The following is a 15873-nucleotide window of genomic DNA, read 5'->3' on the forward strand; positions in this document are numbered from 1 at the left end:
ATATATATATATATATATATATTTTTTTTTTTTTTTTTTTTTTTTTTTTTTTTTTTTTTTTTTTGAAGGTTGACATGGAATATTGTATAGTGCCTGTGACCATATGAAAGTGAATGTATCTATTTATAAGCTCGATAGCTCTTGTTTTTTTCTTTATAGTTTTTTTACTTGATAGCTCTTAATGTTTTTTGTACTTGATAACTCCTTTTTTTCATAATTTAGTTAATGGATGTAGTAATGTATGCCACTGGGCATTCCAAGCCGGTGGGGGGGGGGGGAATCTAGGTCCCATCTTAATGTGACCGTGTACTTTGTAAAAAAAAAAAAAAATAGAAAAAAAATAACTGATGTTTCAGTTGATGAGTAAATAAAATGTCCGAAAATAAAAGAAATAAGATCACTTAGGGAATTCTGATCGCTTTTGCTTCAAATGACGTCAGATTCGAAGTTGCAAAAGTAGAAAAAGGTTTGAAAACTCGACAGTTGTTAGATTATTCAGAAATAGTGACGGAATTAGCGTGTTTTAAGTCTAATGTTGTTTGTTGACGTTCATGTAATCATAAGAAACCAGAAGTATAAACTGACTGTAAATTCTCGTGCACACATGAATGCATTTCTTGGAATTGGTGCCATATTTAATAATGATGAAAGAGTTATTACTTATCACGAACTCAGATGCATTATAGTAAAATGTTTCACAGTAGCAAATGACTGCTATTTTAGCCAGCGGTTCCCCTCTCCTCCATTTCAAATGAGGACGAAGCTAGTCATGAGATGTGCCCAAGTCAGCCTTACAAAAGCACAGGTGTTGTGGCTCTAGTGTTTCGTTCCAAGAAAATACTTAGTGTTTAATCCTCGAAGCCATCTTGGTTGAAGGGAAGGAGGGGTCGTTGTTAAGGGCTTTCTCTTAATTAGATTTCAAACGTGATCGTTATGTAAGTTTGGAAGTCGGTACGGCTTTTAAGAATACATTGTTAAGGAAAGGGGCCGTTCACTTCTTACTGTGTAATCTTGAAGAATGTGTGTTTGTACAGGTTGTGAGGTGTTCTCTCTCTCTCTCTCTCTCTCTCTCTCTCTCTCTCTCTCTCTCTCTCTCTCTCTCTCTCTCTTGCAGACTGTGGAATGTTGCTGTTTTAATCCTAAAACCAACTCCCAACAGGTGTGTGGTGCAGCGATTCATGAAATAACTGTTCTGTTATATTGAAGCACCTGCTCTCCTAGTATTAGTTTGTCCGGAACCATTTTGACCAGTTTGGCCTCTCTCTCTCTCTCTCTCTCTCTCTCTCTCTCTCTCTCTCTCTCTCTCTCTCTCTCTCTCTCTCTCTCTCTCTCTCTCGTAGTATCTTCCCTTCTTTTTGCTTTTTTTTTCCTCTAAGGTCACATATGTAGCGTCTCTCTCTCTCTCTCTCTCTCTCTCTCTCTCTCTCTCTCTCTCTCTCTCTCTCTCTCTCTCTCTCTCTCTCTCTCTCTCTCTCTCTCTCTCTCTTCTTCTTCTTCTTCTTCTTCTTCTTCTTCTTCTTCTTCTTCTTCTTCTTCTTCTTCTTCTTCTTCTCTACTGCAACTGGTACTTCTTTGTCTTTTTCTTCTTCTTGGTATCAGAGCTACTGCAAACTGGTAACATCATGTAATCTGACACCATAAACAAGTGTTTCTACTTCATAACTGAGACCTTCCCAGCAAGTTTTCCAACGAATTAAAGAGCTGAACGTCTCTCCTGTTGCAACCCCAACAAGATCCAGACTAAAATATTTAGACTTGAAACTCTAATTTCTTATTATAAATAGAAATAACACATTGCCTTTCTGTATACTGAATTAATTTGATTATAAAAAGCATTACCCAAGTTCTTATGACTTAGTTTTTATCATTTATAAAAACCTTACTTTATGATGATGCGCCCTTTACACGCCCCCTTTTTTCCTCACTTTTCTCCTCACGTTTTTCCCTTCTGCCCTGTTGGATGCCTTTGGGGCAGTACTTCCCTCTTTGGGAGTGACTTATTTAAACAGTGATATGGTTAGTCTTTTTCAGTAGTTGCTAGTTAATAATTCAATATAAGATTTATAATTATTACACAAATCATTTATTAATTGTTGCCTCCTGATAAATTTTATGGGAAAAAATCACAATGAAAAACCACCTCCCTTTAAGGTTGCTAAATTGGTTAGTTGTGTCTTCTGTGACAGATAACCTTTTACAAGTAAATGAGTCTACATATTCTGTCCTGCAGCCGATAATACTGTAATGGGAATGAAAGGGACAGCAGTGAAAATGAAAACTCGAACATTTATTGCACTTTAAATCTTTTGTGTGTTTTAAAGGAATGCATAAGCAAAAGTGGTTGAATTATTTATTGAAGATGAATGGCCTTGAATTCCAAATTAATTTTGTGTCTATTCTGTTTTAGGTTTGAACAATATGGTATCTAATGAACAGTTAGTTTGAAACCACTGCTGTGTTCTTCCAATTGAATAAATGTTGCAGGTATGCATGAAAACTCGCCTGGCATCCAGCCTCCTCACATTGCTTCCAACTTGAGAACCTGTATTGGATACCATTGTTAACAAATATGGGAAAAATTTAGCTTTTATCTTGAGTTTCATCTCTTGATAGCAGATGCATTCCATACCCCTGTATACCAATCCACCTTATGTTTTCCTAATTAAGGTTCCCAATTCCACTATTATGTGGTTATTTAATTTTTCCCTCGGCAGAACATTCTATGTATGCGATGACTAACCTCTCAGAACAGTTGTGACATGATAGATGCTTCATTTCAGCGTGTTGGAAGTTTACTGTTTGACAACTTTATACTACAGTACAGTACAGTATATTGAACAGATTGTGGGATTGTGGAGCTGAGCAGTTAGATTGAGGTTAAGAGAGTAGAGATGTCATACAATTAAGAAGCTTTTGGACATAGGAATGTTTGTGGAACAAGCAGTGGTTAACTGGCTTATGGTATTGGCATGAATATCAGTGAAATTAGGCATGCTTATGCACATCCATTGAAGGTTATCTTAATTCTTTTAAACTCAGTTTTTCAACATCATTTCTACTAGTTTGCAACATTTGCTATCAGAGTGGAACTGGAATTTGAGAAGCGGAATGCATTAGGCTTCATTAGGGAAAGCAGCCCGGTATGTAATAAGTAATAAAGAAAAACATAAAACAATAAAATTACTCGTGTGAGCCTGCTCAGTGCAGAAGGCTTACAGTATATGGTTGTCACCAGAATTGGTAATACTGCTGATGAGGAGCAGCTGACTGTCTAGTTTCAATACATATTTCATAAAATCTTTCATTCCTTTGGGTAAAATGGAAGACAGATGAAAAGGCATGTACCTGACCAAGTTGTCTTTCATGAATGGTAGGTGGGATAAGTTTGATAGGCCACCGTCATTGTATATTTAAAATGTACATGCCTGTACATAATTTGTCAATAGTCGTATGGAACCTTAGAAAGACTACACAGTTGGTAAGGAAGGTTCGTCAAAAAAGAATGCCTACTTGTGGGAATAATAAAAAGCTGATTCAAGAGAAAAACAGCTAAATTCAAGTACATGTCAAGGTAAAATGCATAAATCAGCAAAGAAAAAACTGATGCCATATGTAAAAAGTAATTTAGAAGTTCCAGAAATCCTTTTTGTAATAATCTGAAGGTGCCTGTTGTGCCTTTTTGCTTTTGTTGTATCTGTTGAATGTCTTTTTGTGTACAGTACTTGGAAATTGTGTAATGTTTATTATTCACAATTTATAGAAACATTTCAGTTTGAGTTTACATCATCTGTTATAAAGTTGACTTTTATATTTTCTGTCAGTAGTATGTGTAACAGTTATGTTGTTTTTTTATTTTTGCTTTCTTTGCTTTAGAATTATTTTACCATTTTTGATGTAATCTTGCTGCATATACAAAGAACTATGTCTGTATATTAATTTTTTTCTTTATTTCTTGCAGGAACTTCAGAGGGAAGTGACTTCACTGCTAGAGTTTCGAGACAATGTATTACATGCACTGCCTCATCTCCAGGCACGAGCATACCACTCCCTCACTTCCACCCATGACCCTCCTTCTGCTGCTCAGGTCTCGCAGCCATCCCCCGTCACAAGGGGGGAGACGTCCCCCAGCAAGTCGGGTCACGTCTCCCACCACATGACCTCTGCTGAAAGTGGGAGGCAGCAGCAGCGTCCCATAGCCTCTTCCACTGGGGTGACGGCTGCAACTAACAGTGGGAACAGCAGCAGCAGTAGTAGCACTGGTGGAAAGTCTCTGAGCGAGACCCACAGTTCAGCAGTGGCAGACTCAGGCTTTAGCACAGATAAGGCTGGTGGAAGCATGGGCAAAAGCTCTTCGTCATCAGCTGGCGATCACTTATCTGGGGCAGAAGAACACAGGTGGACATCTGTAGAGCCAGAGTTGCCTCTTGGCTCAGCTGAAGACGAGTTATGGCAGCTTTTGGATGTTATCCAAAGGAAAGGAACGAGACTTAGGAATGAGTTGGAACGTGCAGAACGTGCTGAAAGAGACAGAGTTTCTCAGCCACCCCCTAATGCTAGCTCAGTTTCAGACCCACTCACTTCACCACGACCACATTCAACATATCAAGATTTTTGGCCTCATTCTCTTCCAGGCCCTGTCGGAAGTTATCCTTCCAGAGGTGACGTCTTGCCTCCACCTCCACCGCCACCACCACCTGTTGGGATGGGAATGGAGGCTGAAGCCTGGGCAGCAGTTGACCGGTTACGACAAGATCGTCAGTATTTAGTAGGTAGAGTTAACTGGGCTGAAGCAGAAGCTGCTGCCTCACACCAACGCCTTCTTGATTTGCATGGGCAACTTTTAGCCCTTGCAGGTGATAAACGTCGTCTTGAAGAACAAGTCAGAGCTCTTAGGTTAGACCCTAGACTTGATCCTCGACTAGATGCAAGGACAGATTTAAGGGTAGACACAAGAAATGATCTTAACCTACAGTTTGTGAAAACAAATGGGGTTCGCCGTGATGGTCCAGCATCGACTGGTGGAATTGTTCATTCTGTGATGGGTGGTGTTAACACTGTACATATTGTAAGTGATAATACTACTGCCACCACCAACACCAGTTCAACAAAGTCTCGTAGAGTGCCTCCTGCTGTAACTGTTAGTGTTGCCAGTGGTGATGGTGAGGAATCGCAAAGTGCTGGAGGATTAGGCAGAGGCCGTGTATTTCGTAGTGCCTCTAGTGTACGGATTAACAATGAAAGGGATGTAATTTTACCTAGGGTCCTTAAGGTTCCTATTCGTGATCGAACTCAAAGGCATTATAAACAAGAGAGTGATGGCAAAGATGCAAGTGCAGCAAGTACCTCCAAAGAAGCTAGGAAAGATTTGAGCAAAGATGTAGATAGTATTAGTAAAGATGGTACCATTAACAAAGATTTAAATTTTGCTGCTGCTAACGATTCAAAGGGAAGTGACAGGGTTGTGATTGAAAGGGAGCGTAGGGCAGGAAAAGCTGATGGAGGACTTAGTATGCCTGTGAGCCTATTAAAAGGAACACGGATTAAAGTTCAGCCAAATAAACAGAGAATTTCAGCTATCTTAAGGGAGAAGGATGTGCTAGAACTGCAACGACAGCTTCTTACAACTGTGATGGAAACGGAGGTAAATTATGTTTATGCTAGTTTTTCCCTGAGAGCAGTTTAAGTGGCCATTCCATTGCTGTACTTTAACTCGTAAATATATTTACATGTATCAGATATAGAAGATTATACATGTATCAGATATTGTACTTGAAAGAATGTTATAAGAAGTCCCCTTCTAGATTGAATATTCTTTATATGTAAATCATGAAGAAAAGAGATTTTAGTTTTCAAGAATGCCTCACGCAGGAAGAAAAAGAAGTGTCCTAAACATCTAAAATTGCTCTCAAAAATAAAAGGACTCTTCACTTGCAAATTTGCTCTTAAGCTGTTCACAAAGATTTCAACCATTATTTAAAGGCACATACATCATTGCCTTTTATTTTTCTTAATTCCAACTGTCTTATTCTCATAGGTGTTGAAAAAGCAGATTGAAACTGCAGGAGAAGAATGGATTAGCAAAACAGCTGAGTGGGAAGCTGAACACAGATTTTCTCACGCAACTATTACAGCTCTTCGTCAGGAGAACCTCGCCCTCAAAACTCGTGTAAGTTTTTTGTCTGCTCTTATTACACTGTAATTGTTTTGAGGAATTTTATTCTAAAAAGTACATACATTTTCTCAAAACTCTCACTGTTCGTTCAAGTTTGATTATTTGAAAACGGGACATTTTTGGAAGTTTTGATTCATAGGCACTATACAGTAATACTGCATGGATTCCAAACTCAAATGATATTTGATTTATAACCTACTGCTGTCAGAAGTATCTGCAAATAAATGACTTATGCCTTGCTTTCATCATGGTGGTGTAGGAAGTCAATTTAGAGCACTTTCCTTGAGGAAAACCTATAGGCCTACTCATAGTACAGGTACCAGATTGTGTCATATCCTTAGTGTTAAGATTTTCCACTGTTTTTGGTACATGTCCTCTTGAAGTATATATTCAGGCACACTTAAATTTTGATGCCATTTTCCTGTCCCACAGCATAATGTTTTGGGACCTCTTGTGTTGTTTCTGGTTTATGCCAGTGGCATGGTAATTTGGTTAGGAAATAAAATTGTGCATTATGCATTCATTATTGCTCTTGTGACAGTTATATACTACTCAGTGGATTTCTACTGTTACCCTTAACAGAGATGTGGGAACAGTTCACTAAGCAGGGTAGGGAAGGGGTTATGAAGTTGCACTGAAAATGTAAAGATTACTCCCACTCCATGATATGAATTGCATAGGTAACTGGACTTAAACAGTTTATCTGTTGTTGCCAGACAGGTAGTTATTTCGTGATTGGAATATTGATCTATGTGATGAAAGCAGCCTCCTGAATATTTATCTTTTGAGACAAGATAGCTTGGAGTAATCATTATCTTTTAACCAGCCATTTTAGCTATGGTTTAGATAACTGCGGGAAGATTGCTTACCCTTCTGCCATAAGGTGGTTTCTACTGAGAACCTTCCATAGCAACTTAAATGCCGTCACCTCAAGGATTTTTGCATGTTACTTGCTTTACAAAGTACAGTAAGTGTCTTTTGAGGTGCCACAGTATCACACTGCCTAGTACCTTTACTCTAAATCTGTGGAGTAAACTCCCTGGGTAATGCTCAAGTTCAGGAGAGACTTCTACTGTGACTTGAAGGGCTTTGCATCATAGCCTTAGTTTTTCTCATGATTATTGCTGGTTGTGTATATATTACAGTACTGTGTTTTTGTATGTTTATCTCTCATAATGTTACTGTCTTCTGTTTGCTTTTCCACATGAACATTCTGGTCCTTCAAAATCTGCGTGTCAATTTATTGTCCATTTAGACTTTTCATAGCCATGAAACTAAATGCAGAAATTTCTTTTCCATTGGCTTATCTAGAACTAATATATGTACAGTATATATATATTTTTTTTAATCCACAGCTTGAAGAGCGTAACAAAGTTGACCATAAAGATGCAAGTGTCAGTGCTCAGCCTGTTTGTGTTAATGCTACCACAATGACTGATGGAGATGATGTGGACTCAACAGAAGCAGCCTCACATACAGTCCACCCTGGACCAAATATAAAATATGATGTTGTGGTTCATGAAGAACAACCTCGTCAGCAAGAACCAAACAATAGCACTGCAGCTAATTCAGGTGTTCCTGAAGCTGCAGGACGAAAGGCACCCCCAGTCGTGGAAAAACCCCCTCGACGTTGTCGAGACAACCGTCCTTCTAGTTCTGCTGGAGTGTGGAATGCTGGGGATAAAGTGAGCAGGAGGGAGTCTTCAGGGTCAGAAGTTTCTGGTGGAAAAGATTCAATTGGGCGAGGGGCCACATTACGGCACAGATCAAATCTAGTGCAGACAGGTCGTTCCACTCCTACAGTCACACCTCGTTCTTCCCCATCATCAAGTATTAATAATAGACCTGGAGCTACTAGACCTTCCACCCTTGAGGGTAGCCGAACACCTGTAGGACGCAGCAGCAGCAGCGCAGCCAATAGCAGAGTGGTACTGGGACGTCGAGACTCTTTAAAGGCAAATCAAGGAAATGCTAATGGAAATGGCAAGACGAACGGGAATCCAGGTGGCCAGCATAAGGTACGGAGTCGGGGGGCATCGATCTTAGGTCGCTGGCTCAATATACTTGAGTAGCTGCAACAAACGTAAGTGCCTTGCCCGTCCAAACCCTGATTTGAATTTTATGCTTAGCCAGAATCCACTTTAGCCTCGCTTGGCGACACCTGAGCAGTTATATTCCTACTCTCATATGATTTCCACTTTATTAAACAGCACTGTAGTGTTCCACGAGGAATGAAAGATTGCTCAGTTGATCTCATGAGTGGGTTTTAGGGATGTGGCATTTTTCTTTTCTCTTAAGATTGCACTTTTCACTCCATGCAAGTACAGTAATTAGGATAGCACCAGTTCCTGCAGTCTGTAGCTTTGTATCACGCAAGACTTTTATTTTCAGTCACAGATAATAGCCTGATTTTGCCATAAATCTAGTTATATTTTTTGAGAATTAGAGTATAATACAGAACAGTAGTTGATAATGGATTACCTAAATGTGTTTGCATTATATGATACTGTATAAAGTGAGTTGACCCTATTACCCAATTACCCTTATAGGTAGTGTGATACATAGTCTCTTAGTCTGCATTATTTTATTGGTCAATATTTGAGATGGTATTGGACGGCAAGGGCACTTGTGGATGTTGCTTGATTTTTTAGTGAAACTGGTTAGCTGTTTAGTCACAATATACTGTGCACTTGTAAAATTAGTAGATGTAAGTAATTTTCAGTAACTGAGTACTGTACTGTAATTTCTATTTGCAGTTATGTACATTGTATCAATAAACAATGCACAACACAGTATTGGGGCTAATCAGGTAGCATTTTGGAAAATACACAGTAATATAATTTAGTTTTTTTTTGAAGTGTGGTTTGGTTTTGATAATGGTGGTGGTGACTTGACCAGTTTTTTTGTTTTTGTGTGTGAAAGCATCTCAGTTTTTTTGTAGCATACAGGAACAATATAGTAATTTTCATCCATGAACTTTGAAACAGATTTGGAAGAATTTTTCTCTCATGTAAATTACTCCAAGGAAGCTGTTAAATTTTGAAAAGTACCATATGTTTGTTACCTTTTTACTAAACAGTTCCTAGATTTTGAAGTACCTCTCAGTATAGTACAGTATTACCAAACTTTTCCAGCATTAGTAAAATTTATTTTTAAAAGTACAATACTGTAAACTAGATCAAGTGCTTTTGTTGGTAATTAAAGTAATATCCTCCATGTAAGGTCGTCGAGAGTTATTAATGAAACTTTTCTTTTGATAGTGAATCTATAACATCACGGTACGTAATTAAATGTGTAGCAGTGCTTCACGTTTAATGATAAACTGTATGGCCATAAGTTATTTATTGGTAGTCCCTTCATATTAGCTAGATCCGAATCTGCATTTCTTTTTTGACAAGTTTCTATATGCAGTTATGTTTGCTGTTTAGTATTGCATCATGCAATTTATCAGGCTATTATTATTTCAATAGCAGGCTACTGCAGTATTTCATTTCAATTTTCGTAGGTTAATTTTTAAAACTGTGCAAGCTCAATTTATTACATATGCGGTGAAACTCATTAAATGTGAAGCCAGTAATTGCCAACAGATGTTATAAAACTTTGAAGTCAGTGTTAAAAAATAATCCACATTAAAATGATTGAATAGTCCCTTGCTCTTATGTAGTTAAAACAACTGTGTGTGCGCTTTTACCTTTGGTGACTGAATTGCCTTCAACAATCCTCACTTGAAGTTGGTTTGCTAATCACAAAGATATTCAATAAAGCATCTCTTTTGTTTCAGTTATTCATGTTTCAGTTGTTAAATACCGTTGCTCCATTTGCAAACCAGTACAAGTGTATGTTTTGAGTGGCATTAGTATTTTTACTTTCTTGAAGATAATTGCATAACATGTCTTGATCTTTTGCCCTTTTTGTGTGATATATAACTTAAGATTGTCTTAGGAAGAAACTCTCAGTGACCCAGACTATCAATGACCCAGCAGGGTCTATAATTGTGAGTTTAAGTAATTTTTTTCTATTTTCAAAAATGGCAATAGATTAATTTGGTATGTTATTAGATGAATAGTATTAGTTTTTATGGACTGTATTATCATATCTCCTGTAAGTAAAATATGAACGGCTAAAAGACGAGGTACAATCTTGATTTTAAAAAATGGCCTAGTTGCATTTCCTTGTTTGGTTAGTGGTATGGTAGTTCCTTTTTCTCTCACAGGGTACTGGTGTGGTAGACTCCTCCTCCTCCTCCTCCTCCTCTACATCCACATCCATATTGTCCTCCTCCTCCACCACCTCCTCCTCCTCATCATCATCCTCCTCCTCCTCCTCTCCTTCGACGGTGGCTGAACGTCGCACTAACAGACCCGCCTCCTTCTTCAGGTTTGTGCCGTAATTCCTTCAAATAGCTTCCTTTTTGTCATTCATTGCATGTGACTGGATAATGAGTTGTATGTGGCTTATGAATTAAAGAATTGAAGATTGGTATATTCTTTTGCAAGACATGTCAGAGTGTTTGCTGTTATGTAACTTGTTAATATAGTCTTGAATCCCTCTGTTAATGTCTTTCTTCCTCCTCTTGTGATTATATTCAGAAAAAATGTTTTGCCATCAGAGATTCTTTGGGACAACTCAGAATAAGGTTTTTTTACTTATAGTATACAGTAATGTAATATTCCATTAAAAATAAAGTATATCTGAGTGCACTGCCTTTAGGGGAAAAAGTTGATTGTCATTGTCAAATGCATCTTATAGTTGCTGATTCAGTTCATAGACTTTCTGTGCAATGAAGTTTGGACACTGTAATTGTTTAGTAGTATTCATATCCATTTACTTTCTTCCTTTAAGTGACTGTGTTTCTCATGGTTTTTAATGCAATTTCTTTTAACCTATTTCTGTCACTTCATCTGTACATGCTGCCACACTGTGGTCTTCATTTCCTCCTACCCAGAAATAATTCTGCTCTCATTATGCTGAAAAACATCAACACACTTGTTTCTCCAAAGTAATATTTCCTATTTTCTGAAGTAGAAACATACCCGAACTTTCATGCCTCAGACATTAACAGAGTTGTTGTCGTTATTAGAAACTATTTAAATATAATACATGCATTATCCAGTGACTGTAAAAGGTAAGGTTATAGTGATTTGCATCAGTAGTGTACATTGTGTAATGTTGTAGATATTGAGAATCTTTTGTCTTTGGTACCTTAAAGTGAAGTTTTCTATTTTCCTCCATTATTTTGGCAAGAGAGCCATATTTGTAAAATACCTGCCAGCATGGTGCTTTTGATATCTTCTTAATTTTACAGTTTGTGATCATTCTATTAGTGACTGATAAATAAGAGAAACCCAACAAATATAAAATTATATCACAAATTTTTACAGCATGTGACTTTGGGAGTTAGAAGGTAATATTGCTGCATGTGTGGGTTTTGATCATTTTGTTGTATATAGTACATGTATTTTATCATTTCCTTAAATTTTTTTTCATATCCAATGAAGAGATGTATAATGTGGGGTCTTGCACTGTGATTTTAGGAGTTTATTTTTCATAGCTGCAAATACAAGGTCAATTACAGGTACAGTGTTTTGCCAAATAATTGGACACTAAATTTCAGTGTAGATACGTTTGTTTTGGATAAAACTTTCCTATTGAGAAAGTCACGTATGTGTGTGTGTGTGTGTGTTTTGAAGGAAATTATTTTATTTAGCATTTGTTTCCCCTGCCCATGGATTAGACACTTATTTTTGTTAGGAGATATAGTCATCAGTGTAAATTTATTGAAGAAAATACAAGTATAGTATTTGGCAAGGCAGATTTGTGAACATGTTTAATGATACTAAATAAATTCTTAACAATTTCGATGTACAGTATCTGCATTTTGATCAAGGAGTATTGTCCACTATCCTTGGCTTTGCCTTTATTTTATTTGGAGCATGTTAGTCCTCTTTGAAATTTGCACATTTTTGCTGGAGCATTTTGAATATTTTAACCTTTTGGACTATGTCCCATGTAACTACCTTGAAAGTTTGAGTGCCCAGTATTGGTCAGACCTCTGGCATGTTTTTCCAGGTAATTTTCAAGGTTTTTTTTTTTTTTTTTTTTAATCAAAAGCCAGAATTTTTGCTTCTGTACTGGCACTATTATATCACAGGCTTTTTCCTTATAAATCAGTATTATTTGAGTCAGTTGCAACATTACTCAGATTGTCATGAAATGAGATAGAATTTCACTTCCACACCAATGTGTAGGCTATTTTGTGTTTTCAAGACATTAGTGGACAGTGTTACATATTGGTAACTGTTTCGTACCATATGCCCAGTGCTAATGATCTGAATTGTGACTTCAGTCCTCTTGTGATTAAATTCCACAGTCTTCCCTTTCCTATATTAGCTTTTTAGTCATTTTATTGTTCTCGCCAACTAATGATCAACATCTGCAGAATCAAGATCACATAGCCATTGTTGCTTCCTCAGATTGGTCCAAAATTTTATTCCTTTGTTTATCTACTTGTTCACATAATGGTGACTACAGTGACTTGACTTGACAGGGCTTACTAGGATGCCTCTGCAATAGATGAACATTGGAAATATATACAGTAAAGTACTTCAGTTTTCTCATCCTTTTTGCAGTTTATCCAGTTGTCACAGTTTGAGAAGCTGTATCCTAAATGCTTGAAGAAAAAATCATGATAAACCTTTTTCTTTGTTAGGCATGGCTCCCATAGGAATATGTTTACAACACATCAGAGCCCAGCTTCAACTGGTCAGTACATGCTAGCAACATCATCAGATCACCAAGATGGCAATTGAGGAACTGCAGTATACTTACAGTACACAATAAACAACACATTGTAGTAAATTGCAGTAAACAACACTTTACTTTCAGATACTGGCAGGTAAATGATATTTTAATGGCAACATCTTAACATTACCATACTTGCTTATTGGGTGATGCCTTCAGGCTCCTTACTGAGTACTTAATGAATATGAATGGGTTTTACTATCCAAATGGCAGAAACACAGGTCTTCGTGTTTTACTGAAACCTGCACAATATTTTAAACTGTTGACATGGCCATTTGTTAATTTTTTGTTGGAGATAGTGTTTGAGATGAGTCTTAGTGGAAATTGTTTAACAGGGATCACTTCCCAGTAATGATGTCATGTTTACAAACTACACCATGGGTAGAAAAGTTCATATCCTTAATAGAAGATTGATTAATTTACTGTGTAATATTAAAATTTACATTGGGAAATTTAAACACATTTCCTGCTTTCAGTAGTTCTACCTTTAGTGGAAATATTGAAATTGAAATTATTAAATAACTAGCTCCATTGCAAAATTGTACTTCTTAGTGTTATAATTATTTATGGACCTGAATACTCAGCAAACAAGTGGTAAAAATCCAAGTACAGGTAATCATAATGCTGCGATGTACTTGACAAGCTGTTTGAGCAAAGTGACACAAAAATTATAATAGCTAGTTTTACTTTGAATCTACATACTGTATATTTCAAATTATACCCACAACACAGTTTGGATCCCACCATAATAAATCCGTGAATACTTTCACTTTTACAGGACAAGATTTAGTTTGTATATTATTTTTACTGGAAATTTTATATTATAAACATTATTAATTTATTATTTCATGAAGGATTGTTACATAGAAAATCAAATTAACGATTTTCTTCAGATGCACAAAAAACAAAGGACTCTATAGAGGTACATCTTAAAAACTTTTGTATGATGATTTTGAGGTTATTTACCAAGTGATGTACTGAACTTTCTATGCAGTTGAGCAATCCAAGTATGTGTTGACAGCACCTATTGAGCCTCATATAAATCATTAGTCCCTCAAGGGTGTCTACTCAGTGACATCCTGTTTATCTTTTCAGTTATTAAAATCACCAAAGAACTGCCTACTAATGTTAAAAAACAACTTTATATAGATGACTTTACAATTTATTTGACATTATCCAACCATTGTCATTCTCAAGGATTGTTAAACTTGTTTTTCTAAGGAGGGGCCTCTTCTGTTGGCTTTCAGTTCTCCATTGGAGAACCTAAAGCTGTTATGTTTTTTTAAGAATATTAAATGGAAACCAAATTTAGGATTGAAAATTTTTTACCCTTTCATCCATCAGTGAAATATTTAAACTTAATTTTTATTTGGCATTTAATTTAGAAGGAAGGAAGAAGCAAAAGTGCATTAAACTTGTGTACAAGATGTTCTCAGTGTACATTTGGTGTGGATAAATCATTAGTAATGTTTATAATGCAACTCTTTTATCCATAATAGATTATGCTTGTCAGATTTATGGTTTTCAGAATCAACTGTGTAGACATGCCACCAATACCATAATGAATGGCTTGGAACCTGTTCTTGAGCATTTTAAATCTTCTCTAACTAAAGCCATGACCTTGTAACTATGCAGAGATAAATAGAATTCTCTTACCAAAAGCATATTTGATAAAAACTTCCAGTTAGCACTACTCATCTCATTAAGTCTTCTCACTTCAATATATTTTTCTGACTGATACAGGGCCTACCACCTTGAGTATTGGAGAAATACAAGTATGCCCTCATTCATACTACTTACCCAAGATATATGCACATATTCATAAACATAACAAACAATACATTAAAACATTGTGGTTATACTCATTGAGGAGGGTGTGTGGATCAAGTGTTTGTTAATGATATATATACATAAGTAGCAGTGTGTAAGAACTCATCTGTTTTTATAGGTAGTAAAGGAACAGAAATTGTGTTAATGAATGTTTGTAACAAATCTTTGTTGTAATTTAAATGGTATGCAACAGGCCAGTTGTGCTTTACTATAGACTTCAAAGGATTGTAGGAATTCACATATTTTTAATCAAAGAAAGAGCCTAATGGTAGTTTTCATTTATAGGAACTTAGATGGGAAGTGTGGCTTTATGCATGTTGATGCTTGAATTTGCTGTTGGACTTTGTCGGCACTGTACAGGTTATTTTTTCAACTCGTAAAAATTTAAAGCTTTAGGCATTTTGTTTTCAAGTAAACAATTACTGTATATGGATTAGTCACCTTAGATTCTTTTCATTTCAGCACATGGCATCGGGGGGAATCAGTAGCGTAAGAAGAAAGTCAATGTAAAAACCTAATTACATTGAACTTCTGTAAGCTAGAAAGACTTAGACTATACAAGGATAGTTTTGGGTAGTTGCATGTCCAATATTTTTTTATAAAAAGTTATTTTTTATAAAAAAAAAAAAGTTTATTTTGGTGGAGTTGGGTATTGTTCATCTGTACATGTATTCATATGTATATATTTATCAGTAGTTGAAATTATTGAAATATGTCATGCTAGTGAGAAAGTAATTAGATTAAGTGAGAATATATTTAATCTTTGGTGTTATTTTAGCACTGATGTAAAATAGTTGCAGTACGTCACACAGTATTAGTATTTTTAAATTATGCAGTAGGCTTTCGTAGGTTGCCCATAAATGAAACGGCCACTTTCTATTAGCAGTCTGTTTTCTTTTGTTAGTAAGAAGGATGTTGCAAATTTAATTTGCACAAAGCAGACTGAATAAATCATATGCTAATTGCAATAATTCTTATAAGAGAGACTGACAGTTTGAAAATGTAAAATGCCTTGGTAATTAAATGAGTTTTCAATTGTCGTTAGGAAAAACAATATTCATGTTTATTGT

The 15873-nt window shown here is 36.3% G+C and overlaps 1 protein-coding gene across 3 annotated transcripts in view; it reads left to right on the forward strand.

Moving 5' to 3' along the window:
* The window catches only part of LOC136832690 (uncharacterized), a 279608-nt gene that overhangs the window by 258699 nt on the left and 5036 nt on the right, over positions 1 to 15873 (forward strand). For all 3 annotated transcript variants that reach the window (XM_067094081.1, XM_067094080.1, XM_067094079.1), the window contains 3 exons: positions 3959 to 5641; positions 6035 to 6166; positions 7528 to 8190. In XM_067094081.1, the coding sequence (XP_066950182.1) occupies positions 3959 to 5641; positions 6035 to 6166; positions 7528 to 8190 (2478 nt within the window). The remainder of the gene's footprint in view (positions 1 to 3958; positions 5642 to 6034; positions 6167 to 7527; positions 8191 to 15873) is intronic.

This window comes from Macrobrachium rosenbergii, chromosome 50 (genome assembly GCF_040412425.1).
Source record: "Macrobrachium rosenbergii isolate ZJJX-2024 chromosome 50, ASM4041242v1, whole genome shotgun sequence".
NCBI lineage: Eukaryota > Metazoa > Arthropoda > Malacostraca > Decapoda > Palaemonidae > Macrobrachium > Macrobrachium rosenbergii.